General features: G+C 48.1%; 1 protein-coding gene across 2 annotated transcripts in view; it reads right to left on the bottom strand.

Annotated features, from left to right (window-relative positions):
• LOC136587276 (rho GTPase-activating protein 39-like) overlaps window positions 1-13,948 on the bottom strand; it is a 121,354-nt gene extending 107,406 nt beyond the window's left edge. For both annotated transcript variants that reach the window (XM_066585821.1, XM_066585822.1), the window contains exon 1: window positions 13,764-13,948. In XM_066585821.1, the coding sequence (XP_066441918.1) occupies window positions 13,764-13,774 (11 nt within the window). In that variant the 5' untranslated portion in view covers window positions 13,775-13,948. The remainder of the gene's footprint in view (window positions 1-13,763) is intronic.
• Window positions 13,949-14,601: the final 653 nt, after the last annotated feature.

The raw sequence follows: 14,601 nt of genomic DNA, 5'->3' as shown, positions 1-14,601 counted from the left end.
AAATACACCTTGTCCCAAAAAACACAACCTCTCATTATGGCTATGCAAATCAAAAAATTAAAGAAAGTTATGGCTCTTGGGAGGCGGGGAAGAAAAAGTAAAAAAGTAATACATTTTTGGTCCTTAAGTGGTTAAAGAATACTTTCAGCTTCTTGTGTGCCACTTCTGTAGAATAAGTCTTTGTTCTTAAACAACATTTTCGTTAATGTCAATCATCGATAGGCAAATTTCTTAAGTAGCTAAGGAACTTTAATAGTAGTGCTATTGTTTGACCTAAATTGGGCACAAACGACAGCGTGAGGACGCTTTCCAATATGAACATTGTAGACCGTAATCTCTGTGGCGGTTAGGTTCACGTTGTGTCTAGCGATTATAATGCGGCTCTGGCCGGTACATCTACATACATCTACCATGAATATCCATTAAAAACAGTATAGTTCTATCAAAAACAGAGTCAACTGCGACTGTAACCAAAGCTGCGGGATTATCACATATACCCAGCAAGCGAATGCCTAATGCTACATTTACATGAGTGAGCGCGATATTAGGCCTGAGAAACCCTTCCCGATAAGGCGCTTGTCCTTGGGCGGTTTTCCTGCAGACGCGAGGTGTTTTTTGCGCAAAAACACCTCGGATCACTTCTGTGGAATTGCGATCTTCCGGCGCTTGTTTCACAGCAGGGTAAGCAAGCGTTTCCCATTGATTTCAATAGGAACATCACATTGCACATCGCACGGCGAGCAATGTGTTAGATTGTCTCATGAAAAAAAAATTTTAAATGGGTGATGCATTCTGAGTGACCGCGAAAGAAAATGAGCAATGTAGCGATTTTTTACCTTGCGGCATCGCTGTGAAGGAAAACATTGCTCATGTGTAGGACTCCATTCAAAATAATGGATTTCATATTCGCGCAAATTGTGTGTGTCTCGCAACGCTGAAAGTTCACACTTCTGTGAATGTAGCCTAAAAATGAACTCTAAGTATATTTTTCGTTGTCCCCTGTGGACTACTTTAACCTTCATGATGCTGCTTTTTATCACACTTTTCCGGGAGCCACAACTTCCTGTTGCTATAGCAGTATGAGGGCTCGTTGTTTGTGGGATGAGTTGTATTTTTTAATTACACCATTTTGGAGGACTTACAGCATATTAGAACTGTTATAGAGATGGAAAGGTGTAAAGACCAGCTCACACAAGCGTATGCTTAAAATGCTGCATGCATAATGCTGCATTTTAGCGCTGTGTGAGCCGGCGGTGTGTAGGTATATCGCTGCACAGGGCAGAGATTTTGCACCGTGCATGACAGCGTATTTCACACATCATGCGCAGTCGTTTTTTTTCTTTTTAAATTTCTTGCTATGTCGCTTAGTAACATTGCATATAAAATTGCGAATCTACAGCATTTGTTACACGCCCATAGAGAGCAATAGGGATCTATAACGCAGTAAAATAGAACATGCTGTTGTTTAATGCACGTATTATACGCAATAAAAAACCACTAGTGTGAGTGGGTCAATGAAAATTAATGTACTTTCATGGACTCCATTCACTGCGTAATACAGTAATGATATTACGCTTGTGAGAGTCTACCCTAACGGTTTATTTTTTGCAGTATGCAATGACATTTTCATTGGTAACATTCAGGGGTGCACGCAGGTTGAGAGGGGTATCGTCTCTCCATAAGGAGAGCACTTAGAAAACAGAGGGAGCTCCCCAAGTGTCTAACCATTTAAGATACCCCTGTCACTATTGATTGCAGCAAGTAAAGGGTTAAACTGCCAGAATCTCTGATCCCAGTTATTTTTTTTTTTTTTTTTTTTATAAATTCTTTATTTATTGCAGAAAGTTATTCAATACCAACTGGGTAACAACTTAAAGAATCAATCTCGTTCACCGTGCCTGTCCGTCTCAATGTTAAACAGATTAAGTTGCACAAATTTCCATGTAAACTTAGAAAACAAGTCAAACTACACAATAAATCAGGTCTCGCTTAACTTCCTGGCTCCGTCTGCAGCATTTTCCACATTACATTATGCCGAACTTCGTGGCTTTATGCATTGTGTAACATATTCACAAATAGCTACTGACACAGACTAGACACATAAGGGGTGCGTACAGGGTTGCGACTGGGCTTGTCGCTGCTGGGGTTATGGCAGGGGGGGGGGGTGTGGTTGGGAGGGGGTGAGGGATGTTTTAGTTAACTTGGGGGATAAGTAGTTGGCGGTATTCTTCTGTGTTTTGGAAGTCTATCCAGTGGTACCATGTTTTCCGGAACTTTTCTTGCGTACCCTTTAGTGCTGCGGAGAGGTCCTCCATCTCCTTAATCCAGTTGACTGTATTTAGCCATAGAGCCAGTGAGGGTGGAGCTGTCTGTCTCCATCGCCTCGCTATACACGACCTCGCCGCGCTCACCAAGAAGCAGACCACAGATTTTTTATAAGACGCCAGTGGGATGTCATTATGCTGTAGGAGGAAGAACGCAGGCGTCCTCGGGATGGCGTAGTGGGTAAATTTAGAGGTGACCCGCCATACCTCTGACCAGTAGCCCGCCAGCACCGAACACTCCCAGAAGACGTGCAGCATGGTCCCCTGTTCCGCGCCGCATCTCCAGCACGTAGGGGAGACCGACGGGAATATCTTATTCAGAAGGGAGGGCACCCTGTACCATCTGGAGAGAATCTTAAAGCCAGATTCTTGTATTCTGCTGGAGATGGATGCCGAGTGTGTGATAGTGTATATTTTGTCTGTTTCTTCAGCGGTGAGGGTGATTCCCAATTCCCCTTCCCATTTTTCAATGTATTTTGGGGGGGCGGCTCCCGGCAGTGAGACAAGGATATTGTAGATTCTAGATAGCGTGTGTCTCGCGGGGCCCTCTCCAGTGCAGATTGCTTCAAATTGTGTTTTTGGGCGAGAAAACCTATTTGGCTGAGGTAGAGACTGTAAAAAGTGTCTTAGCTGCAGAATCTGCCAGAGTGGGAGAGGGGTTGGTACGGAGGGCCCTCTCAACGTGTCCACCGAAAGCCACTGGCCATTTTGTAGGAAGTGTTCTGCCCTATATCTGCCTTCTGTTATCCAAGTGTGGAACACTCCCTTCTCCCCCCCTGGGTGGAAATTCGGGTTTCCCAGGATCGGGAACATTGGGGATGGCCTGGGGGACACGTCTATCCTCTCTAGTATCTTGGCAGCCGTTGACAGTGTGGGTCCGATGGTGGGGTGTCTCATCACTTCTCTCAGGCTGGGTCCGTCCGACCAGGGAAGGGCCACCAGCGGCGCATGCGACGCCGTTTGCTCGATGGCTATCCACTGCTTGAGTGCAGCGTGCCGATGCCAGTCTATGATGCGTACCAGGTGTGCCGCTTGGTGGTACCTCACAAAGTCGGGCAAACCCAGGCCGCCCTCCTTTTTTGGTCTTGTCAGTGTATTACGTGCTATCCGGGATGTCTTTCCTGCCCATACAAATGTGGTGGTGAGAGATAGGAGGTGTTGGAAAAAGCTCATTGGGACATGTATGGGGAGGGCTTGGATTAGGTAGAGGACTCTAGGGAGGATATTCATTTTAATAATAGATCCTCTGCCAAACCAGGAAAACGTACCCTTGGTCCATTGGCTGAGGTCTTGTCTGACCCTGTTTAGGAGCGCTGGGAAGTTAGCCGCGTATAAGTCCTCGGTTCTCGGCGTTAAGTTTGTACCTAGATATTTAATATGGCCCCTTGCCCATGTGAAGGAGAAGAAGTCCTTGAGTTCCTCCACTAGGGGTTGTGTGAGTGAGACGTTGAGCGCAGCTGACTTATGGTAGTTGATCTTGAAGTTGGATAAAACTGAATAGTGTTTGAACTCGGCCATAAGGTTTGGTAGAGTAATTCGAGGGTCTGTGATAAAAAATAAAAGATCATCTGCGTAGGCCGCTATCTTGTGTTCGGTGACGCCTGTTGTGATCCCGTGTATATTTGGGTTGGCTCGAATTTTGGTCAATAGTGGCTCAAGGCACAGGATGAAAATCAGTGGAGACAGGGGACACCCCTGCCTCGTGCCGTTCGTAATGGGGAATGGTTCTGAGAGCTGACCGTTTACTCTTACTGATGCTGTTGGGTGGGAATATAGGCTCATAATCCATTGCAGCATGTTTGGCCCCATCCCCATCTGGGTCAACGTTGCAAACAGGAACTCCCACTCCACCCTGTCAAAAGCCTTATCTGCGTCTGTGGACAATAGGCACGTTGGCAGGGAGAGTTTGTGTGCTGCCTGGATAAGGTTAATGGCTTTGGTTGTATTATCCCTTGCCTCTCTCATAGGGACGAAGCCCACTTGGTCTGTGTGGATTATGGCTTGCAGGTAGGGGGAGATCCTGTTTGCAAGTATTTTGGCGAATAGTTTCAGGTCCGCGTTTAGCAGGGATATTGGGCGGTAACTTTGGCACTGTGAGGGGTCTTTGCCCTCTTTAGGAATGACCGAGATGTTAGCAGTTAGGGTGTCTCTGGGGATTTCGCTCCCGTTGGTTATGGAGTTAAATGCCTGGATAAAATGGGGGGCCAGCGTTTCCGCATATTTCTTATAGTACGTTAAAGTAATCCCGTCGGGTCCCGGGGCTTTTCCAGGCCTCGAGGCAGCGAGCGCTTCTGCCAGCTCGCTTGGCGAGATAGGTGATTCCATCCTGTCTATTGCCTGCTGCGGGAGTTTACAGAGGTTCGCCTGTTGCAGGTATTCTTGAATTGAGGCTCTCTTTTGCTCTCTCGTCTGAGTAGACTGTGGGGGGGCCAAGTTGTAAAGGGAGTGGTAGTATTCCCGAAAGGCACTGGCTATTTGTTGCGATGAGTGTTGTACGTGACCTTTGGAGTTATTGATGTGCGGGACGTATGTGCTGGCTCTAGTGGACCGCAGTGCTCGTGCCAATGTACGACTGGGTTTATCTCCGAACTCATAAAAATGCCGCCTGCATTTCGCTATGCCTGCTTTGGCCCTCTCCATGCAGTAAGAGCGGATCTTTTCCCTCAGTTGGAACAGTTCTGCCCCGCTAGCGCTGTCGTGGGTAGTTTTATGGCTAGACTCTAATTCCTGGACCCGGTCCAGGAGCTTTTTAAGGTGCGCGGCCCTTTCTTTTTTAATGCGGGAGCCTATTTTCACGCACTGACCACGGATTACGCACTTGTGCGCCTCCCAGATCGTTAGTGGGTCTACGTCCGGCGTTGTGTTGAAAGTGAAATAGTCTGTGATCGTTCTGTGTATTTCGTCCGAGACTACCGGATCTTGGAGGAAGGACTCATTGAACCGCCACTGCCAAGTCCTGTTATGTAGGGATGGTAATTTTACTGTTAGTGTAATCATGGCGTGGTCGGAAAAGGTAATATTATCTATTGTTGCTGATACCAGGGACGATAGTGTGGAATGTTGGAGGAGGAAATAGTCGATTCTCGAATACGTGTTGTGTGGGTGTGAGAAAAATGTGTAATCTTTGGTCGTAGGATGCAGTATTCTCCATGGATCAACCAGTTGGTGACTGTGTAGTGTACGCTTAATCCTACGGTGTGCGGAGACGGAGTGGCTGTCAGATCCTTTGGAAGTGTCAATCCGTGGGTCCAGGGGGACATTGAAGTCACCGCCTAGCACCAGGGTACCCTCTCTGAATTCGTCCAAGTCCTCCAGGAGCCTCTCAAGAAAGGCCACCTGGTCGGAGTTGGGGGAATAAACCGCGGCAAATGTGAATGGTGTGCTGGCGAGCTTACCTTTGATGAACAGGTACCTGCCACCCGGGTCGCAGCGCGTCTCCCCGTGCTCCCATGGAACGGAGTTGGCCAGGAGAATTGAGACCCCCTTAGACTTGGACTCTGCATTCGTACTGTGGTATGCCGTTGGGAATCTGGCGTCCGCGAGCCTCGGGCAGGCGTCCGTACGGAAATGGGTTTCCAGCACAAAGGCCACCTGCACCCTCTTCTTCCGGAGTAGATGGAGGATGGAGGACCTCTTCTCTGGCACGTTTAAGCCCTGCGCATTAATTGAAGATATCAAAAGGTTATTAGGATTCGTTGACATGGCACCTCAGGTCTTTGGGGTTGATACTAGGGGATTCACTCCGGGAAAGGAGGGAGGACGTATTGCGCAGACGGGATAGGTGGGGGAGGGTGTGGAGGGGGAGGGGCAGTTGGGGGGACACACGACACAATAGGGAAAAACCAAATGACTAGAAGGTTAGCCTCTAACCAGCCTAGTGTTTGGCCGCTACAACTTAATCAGGGAGCCTGGTGCCCCCGAAACCACGGGGCCGGACCAGGTCCCCTGATACCCTACTGGGGGAAAACGTGGAAGTACACCGAATCAGCAAGGCCGCCTCCGGGCTCTCAAGTCTGTTGGCCAAGTCTGGAGAGAATATGGCCGCTTTCTTTTCTTTTGTAGGTTTCTTTCTTATACAATCTTGCCAGGGAACTCCAGGCCGCCGCCAATGAGGGATCTGCTGTGTGGGGGGACAATTGCGGGAACTGTTGAGGTTAGTGTCCTTTTTTGTAAGTCTGTCTTCGCTTGTGAGTACTTTCTGTCGAGCTGTCCGTGGCGGGAATAAATGGAAACATAACCAGTGAAAACATAACCAGTGAGACCCACGCTCTGCAAATGTGGTGTATCACTCTAATTCCAGGGCTGGGGTGTTGATGTCCTCCTCCTGGGGGACTCTTTTTGCTCAGGGGATTGCGGGGGCAAAGTCCATCGGTTCGGTCCAGTCCGGTATTGGCACCGCTGGGACCTCCAGGAATCTGAACGCCCCTTCTAGGTCTGCCGGGGATCTGACCGTAAAGATGCGCCCTCTTTTTCGTAGGATCAAATGGAAGGGATGTCCCCATTTATATGTGGCGTCTGCTCTGCGTGCTGCCTCGAGCAAGGGACGGATCAATCTCCTGCTGTTGAGAGTCAGCCTGGAGACGTCAGGCAAGATGGTGATCTCCGCTCCCTTGAATTTGATCGGTCCTCTTTCCCATGCCAGCCTTTGGATTTCTTCTTTCTGCCTGTAGAAATGCACCCGGCATATTACGTCCCTCGGCATATTGGCGTTCCGTGTTCTGCCTCCTAGCGTCCTGTGGACCCTGTCCAATTCTATTATGCGGTCCTCCGGGCGCTGCATTAATTTATTGAAGATGGCCGTGACGCAGTCATGCAGCGCATCTGGGGGAACGTCTTCTGGCAGGCCTCGCAGCTTTAAGTTGTTGCGGCGCCCCCTGTTCTCGATGTCGTCGAGATGAAAGGTCAGGTCTCTAATCTGTCTTTGCTGTCTTTCTATTGTTAGAGAAAGTTGTTGAAAGTCCGATGTCGAGACCTCTGGGTTTTCCTCAAGGGCCGCCACCCGCTCTGTGAGTGCCTGTACAGACTGACTGACTGTCGCGATAGCTTTGTCATGCTTTTCTTCAATGCGTCGCAGTTGCGTCTCGAGGTCTGTCTTGGTGGGTAACGCACGAATCATGACCCACAGGGCTTGCAATGTTTGAGAGTCATCTGCAGGCGGTGTTAATGGGTTGTCAGGGGTCGTCGTTGTCGGCGGCGGTATGAGGTAAGGGCCGGTTGGTGACTGGCTAGTGCGGGGGGGTCGGGGGCCCTCTTCTTCTCCTGTAGTGTGGGCTGCCTTGTCTTTTGTGTGTCGTGTGGAGACTTCTGCCTCGGTACCTCTAGACTGCGGCTGTCCCCTGCTGTCGTGCCCCATGTTGGGTGTTGCAGCCTCTCCTTTTCTCCCTGTGCAGTATATTGGGCTAGCTTGTTTCTCCTGTGGTGTCCCAGGGTCTGCTGCCCCCTTCCCCTTACTGACCTTCAAAGTTGTCCCTCCTGGGAGAAGCGTAAGCGTGTTTGTTGCATACCGGGATCCCTTCACCTCGTGGTGTCTCGGCGCCATGTTGTTTGGGGGAGAGGGGGGGGGGGATCTTCCTCCGTTCACCGGCTCCACGTGTGGAGCCTCTGCTCCCCGGTCCTGCCATGAGGTAAGTTCTTCTTCCCTGTGCAGGGGTATGAGGGTGTCTGTGCTGCACTCCGTCCCCTCTTCAGCCGGGTCCGGCGCCTCAGCCTCGCTGGCGGGCTTTCTGTGGGGACCCGGCGCCATGTTGGTCAGGCTTGTCAGCGCTCCCGCAGCGCCCGGCATCGGGGAGCTCTTCTCCTCTCTCCGAAGCTTCTGCAGCCCCTGGTTGCCTGGCGACGGCGTCCTCCTCGTGTCTGCCGCTACTGCGGGTGAGGGCACTTCTTCCTCTCTCCGGGGCTGCGGAGCCGGCTCCACGTGTGCGCCGGCGGGGTCCCGCTGAGTCCCGGCGCTCGCTCCGTTCAGGTAGCTGCTGATGGGAGGACCGCGGTGCTGCGGCTGGCTCCCCCTTCTCTTCCCTACCCTTGTCATATTTCGTGGGTCTCGTTATCCAGATGATTCCCCGTTTTTTGGAGGCTAGCGGCGGCGGAGCTCCGGAGCCTGCGACCTCACGCTTCCATGGCTAGCCACCCTGATCCCAGTTATTGCGGCAGGGTGTCAGTTACAGCTGTCACCTGCTGCTGATGCCATGGGCTAAGCTTCTGGGCATGGGCAATACATGGCATTCTTGCAATCTGCCATACAAGGCACAGGGCAAGTATGTGTTAGCAACTCTCTCAAACATGTCACTTTTTCCCACGGCATCCTGAGCGCTGCGCTAATCGCGGTAAAAACCGACACGCGTGACAGTGGCCTCAAGTCCATGGGCACAATACTGTATATGCTTGGAGATTTTCTTGAGATATAGGCCTCATGCACACGATTTTTGCTGCGGAATCTGGGGCTGGCGTCCGCCTCCACATTCCGCGGCAATAACCCTCCAAAGCATGCTATGGAAAAATGGTTCTTCATGCACACGAGCAGAAACCAACTGTGGTTTCAGCTCACGGATGGAAAATTGTAGCCTGCTCCATTTTTCTTCGGTTTCCGCATGGACGGCTTTCATTGATGTCAATGGAAGCTGTTCGACCTGCGGCCTATCCGCAATTGACACTGCAGAGGCCGCAAATTTCGTGGGAAAAGCAGGAGTTTAAAAAATCTGTGCTACGCATGTCTGACGGCGAGCCGTGTGGACCATGCACAGTAAAAAGAAGCTGGAAGAAGACAGGTACATAGGGTCACTTGCCACGATCAAGGCCGGATTCTGTAGCTGGAATCCAGATGTACTGTGCAAGCCCGGCTTTACACAAAGCAGACCCAACAGACATGGTGTGCATTAAGCCCATGTATCTTGTCTATATGGATGATGTATAAGCAAACAAACATTCACAAGGACTGTGATCCCTAACAGACTATGAGGACCAAATTTTGACTTGAAGGGGTTCTACTGCAATTGACTTATCACCTATAGGACAGCTGATAAGTCTGATTGGTGAGGGTTTGACCGCTGAGACACCCACAATCACGAGAGTGCGAGTCCCATGATCGTCTATTTTCTTCACTGTGGGCTCGCTGCAACGTGACGTGGAGATTTAATGCAGCAGCAGTTGCACATGCGCAGCGACACTCCATAAATTTTAATGGGGCTGACATGAATAGCCCAATGGCTCTACGCATGCTCAACCTCTGCTCCATTCAATCTCCTCCTCACTACAGACTTTGCGGCAAGTCCACAGTGAGGAGGAAAGGGGGACCCCCATTCTTGAGGATCAGTGGGGGTCTCAGCAGCAAGATCCCCAGTAATCAGGCTGGGTGCTTAAAGTGGATTATAGTTCTAACCCTTTAATATTGCAGCATAAAGGCTCCGTCACACTGGCGATCGCGATTTTGGCACGAGAAAATCACGTCAAAAATTGTAATTTAGCTCATGAGGTGTCTGAGCGTTAGTGATGCTTTTTCCCTGCAAAATAATGCACCAAAAACACAGTTGCGTTGCGTTTTTTTACATTAGAAAGTCCCATTGACAATGGCGTTACCAAAAAACGCAAACGCAAGTGTGTGGGAGCCCTTAGGGTACGTTTCAGGTAGCTTTTATTTTGGCCAATTCAATACATTGACTACAAAGAGGTGAGCTTAGGGCCCCTTTACACGGAATGATTATGGTTCAAAAACATAGCTGGTTCATGTGAATTTGAATGATACATTCATAGTAACATAGTATGTTAGGCTGAAAGAAGACAATGTTGATCCAGTGTAAACAGGACCAATGATTGAATGATGAATGAGAATTTGTTCGCTTCTCATTTGTCGTTCATTTTCTGCAGGCCTAAAAAATCATTGTTCGATTACACATCATTGTACACTTCATAATGGCCCATTTACACGCAACGAATATCGCTCAAAATTCATTTATACAAACTCATTTGAATGATAATCGTTCAGTGTGAATGCAAAAAAAACTTGCTCACAATTCGTTCATGGTTTGCTGAGCTGACTTTTTAGTCAGCTTAAAAACATTGTAGGATCGTGGGCTTGTCGTTCAGTGTAAATGCTCCCCGTTTAGCGATTCTGAGAAGCCCGTGATGCAGCGCCAAGTCCCTGTGTGAACGCTCTGCACGGGTGCTGGTGACCTTAGAGCTCGTGCAGTCATTTAAACGACTGTCGGCCCGTGCGAAAGGGCTATTAGGAACTGTTCACAACTCATCAGAGCCTTATGTTGGAGGTGTACGTTGGGGCTAGTCACCAACCTATACCTCTGACCTAAGACTCAATTGGATGCCACTGTATAGCCATACAGTCACATACATTTCCGTCCATTGACCAAAATACTAAATATTGTATGTTTTTTGCAACAGCCTATTATATTGTGCAGTTTGCTGCATCTTCCTATACAGTGAGCAAAAAAAATGCTGATCAATACAACCCCAATGGTGGCCACAAGGACACTCTTTTGGCCTCCGTCTGGTGCAGAAGGTCATTCGGCCATGTTCAACATATCCACCAAGAGTTTCCCCAGCACATATGCAGAGCGTTTTCACATAACACAATTTGAACAGAGCTTTACATTATACTCTACTGTGCTTCAGTATTCTGGTGCAGATTCTTCCTAAGGCCTCGGTGAGACGACCGTTTTTTGCCGTAATTTGCGGATGCGCATGCGATCTGCACATATATAGAACCATTGCTTCGCAATGGGATTGGTCACATGACCGCTTTTTATGCGGATGTCAGATAAATTATAGGACACGAGGAATCGCAGATCGCGCCCATCTGCGTTCTGCGATTCCTTGTGTTCTATATATGTGCTCAATGGGGCCGGCGGCAGCAGCGCGGACCCCATTGAGAACATATACTATAAAGATCATTCTCCTCTGCCACAGCTGTAACAGCTGTGGCAGAGAAGAATGATGTTCGGCCATTAAATTCAATGGAGCCAGCAATACAGCCGGCTCCATTAAAAGCAATGGGTTGCCGGCGAGCGCGGTATGAATTTTCGGGAAGGGCTTAAAAATATAAGCCCTTCCCTGAAAAACATCCAAAAATGTGTAAAAATATATATACTCACCTTGTCCCTGCAGCCAGAGTTCAGCCGCGGCCGGCCGGCAGTTCTTCTGAACTGCTCTGTGTAGTATTCAGCAGGTGGGGATTTAAAATCTGATGAGGTGAGGGCTGTGACCAATCAGAGGCAGCTCGCGCTCACCCATTCATGAATTCATGAATGGGTGAGTGAGTGCTGCCTTTGATTGGCTCTGCGCAGGGACCAATCAGGGGCAGCTCTCAGCTGTCATTCAGTAGCTGAGAGCTGCCCGATTGGTCCTTGCGCTGAGCCAATCAGAGGCAGCACTCACTCACCTTTTCATGAATGGGTGAGTGAGCTGCCTCTGATTGGTGAGGGCTGTGACCAATCAGAGGCAGCCCATTCAGCAGGCGGGGATTTTAAATCCCAGCCTGCTGAATACTACACAGAGCAGTTCAGGAGAACTGCCGGCCGCGGCTGAACTCCGGCTGCAGGGACAAGGTGAGTATATGTATATATATATTTTTTATTTTTACACATTTTTGGATGTTTTTCAGGGAAGGGCTTATATTTTTAAGCCCTTCACGAAAATTCATGCCGCGCTCGCCAGCAGCCCATTGCTTTCAATGGAGCTGGCTGTATTGCCGGCTCCATTGAATTTCAATGGGTTCAACAGCGCTCCTTTGATCGGGCCCGTTTCGCCGAAAACGCTGCTAGCTGCAGATTTTTCGGCGAATCGCCGGCCCGGTCACGCGATTTGCGGATGCGCATCCGTCATGCGATCTGCAAATCGCGGCAAAAAACGGTCGTCTGACCGAGGCCTGTGAGCTCACTCACACAGGCATATGTGCGCTGCGCATTATGTGCATATTTTTCACGTACATGCGTGTAACATGCATATTTGAAACTTGTAATAAGCACCAAAATAGGACATGCAACCTTTCCCCCCACACCTTTAAAACAAGAAAAATAACCCTGCATGTCTGAAATGGCTCATTAAAAATCAATTGGCTTTTAGGGCTGCAAAATACGCAAGTAATACGCAGCCCCCATACGCCCGTGTGAGTAAGACTGACACTTATGACAATTACTGTGTGAGACTAAACATGGTCCAAAATGTGAAAATACTTCTTTTGTCATATATGGTAAAGTGTAGAGACCCCACGGAAACACATGGATTCCATCTGTTGCACACTGGTGACAATGTTAAAGAGGAAACAAAAAATGAATGAGGTAGAACAGAAGGAAAAGCAAAAAGAACAGAAAAAAACCCATAAAATTGTACCTACAACTTCTGTAAAGTTATAATAGACTGGGATATTATAGCTGAAAAGGAAAGCGTGACAATTACATTTTGGAGTAAAAGAGATTAGTCCAAGCCTGTTCAACAAGATATAGCCAGTCCAGAAAGCCTGCCTGTTCCTCAGTTAACACTCCTTTCATTTAAAGAGTTTTGCAGCTGCTGTTTTTATACAGATCAAATTCAAATCCCACATGTAGGATTCGGCCCCAAAAGTTGCCAAGCACAAATCAGCCCCCTCCGCACGTCTGTCATGGCCCATCAAGTACAGAGGACATGCCCAAAAACATGAATACAACTGAAGTTGGAGTGGAAAGCCACTTGCAACACCACAGATATGTTGGGCTCTACTCAAGGGGAACTTCTACTTCACTCATGTCACTGTGAGGATTGCAATAAACTTCATTTACAGCGGCCAGAGGCTTGTGTATTCAGATCAATGTGCCAAAGCTTCATCTCTCAACACAAAGAAACTTTACAACAATCACAACTAAAGAACAAACTTTCGGAATGCAGCAAAAATAACAGTTTCAAGTTATAATAATTGTTAATAGTTTGTTTAGTATGTGGTGTAGTCCTCCATAGGGAATCCCTAAACATAAGCGGCGTCCAATACATCTATGAAACAGATCTTTGGTCATAGCTGATGCCTTTGTCATAAGAGACTGTGTCATCAGGACTGACCGAAAGTATCTGAATCAATGGGTACTTTAAGAAGGCTATTCTTTGTTTCTTACTCACACATAAATATATTATCAGTGGCAGCAATGATCAAACTGCACAACTTTTAAGATGACTCATTACAAGAAGTTCCAGTGATTTTTTTAAGAGTTTTTAGGTTTGGAGATTATATATATATATATATATATATATATGTGTATATATATATATATATAGTGTATAAATAGTTGAGCAGCCGAGAAAGGGGGCTACAAGAACTTCAGTTCCAACACTTGAGGCCTCAGTAGTGATCATCCTGGTAACACAACCCTCTGTAGTACTTTGTCCCACACTCATACACACTATCAGCTGGCACAAGCACTGGAAACCAGTTCACAGAAGTCACACAACAGTCTGCTGCCCTACCTGTCAGCCATTTTTTACGTCTCCGCTCACATGGTCCAGTAGGAAAGTCAACCTGAAGTGAATCCAAAGTGTAGCAGACCTGTTGATTGTCCCAATCTTGTAGGATGTGCTGCTGTGATCACTAAGCAATGATATGACAAAGTAGCAAGATAGTAAACTCCCCCCTTCCCTGTGTGACTCAGGCTCTCCCTTCCCAGGCAGGATGTGTAATCTGATTCCACTCCCAGTACATCCTCCCCCATCTAATGGTTTGTAGAGAGCTGGGACATGCATTACCCTGCACACAGCTAGAAAGGGAAGGGGGGGGGGTTAACCCACGTCACGCCAGAGGCTTCTTTACTTGTAGAGGCAAATTCGGCAACTGAGGAGTTAATGGGATAAATTCTTCTTTCAAAAGTCCCTCGAAAATGTAACTTATTCCTCTGCACAAGTTTAAGTTCTGCAGCAACAATGACATTTTTTTGTTTGGTTCTTTATTCTCTTTCTGCGATGTTGCATCAATCTTACAAGCTTGCTTGCCATTACGGTAAATAACATTATACAGGCTGGTAAATGCCCTATATAAAGAGAATGTTGGCACATAAAATCCTGCATATGATACACTACTTGCAATGGTAGTAAGGGTCTGCTTACACCATACGGTTTATCGTTTGACCGAGCGAGCGATACATTGCTGCTTGCTCAAACAATAAATCGTTCAGTCGTTCTTTTACTGTTAGGCTGCCTGTCCACGGGCGATTGTTCATTGCGTTACCTGCAGCGATAGTCCGGCCGCAGGTAACGCAGTGAACACTTTCCATAGTGTTGCTATGGAAAGCGCAGCCCCCTGTCCACGAGC

Source organism: Eleutherodactylus coqui, chromosome 13 (assembly GCF_035609145.1).
Source record: "Eleutherodactylus coqui strain aEleCoq1 chromosome 13, aEleCoq1.hap1, whole genome shotgun sequence".
Lineage (NCBI taxonomy): Eukaryota > Metazoa > Chordata > Amphibia > Anura > Eleutherodactylidae > Eleutherodactylus > Eleutherodactylus coqui.
The sequence above is the reverse complement of the archived record's forward strand: the minus strand, read 5'-3'. Positions and strand labels throughout refer to the sequence as shown.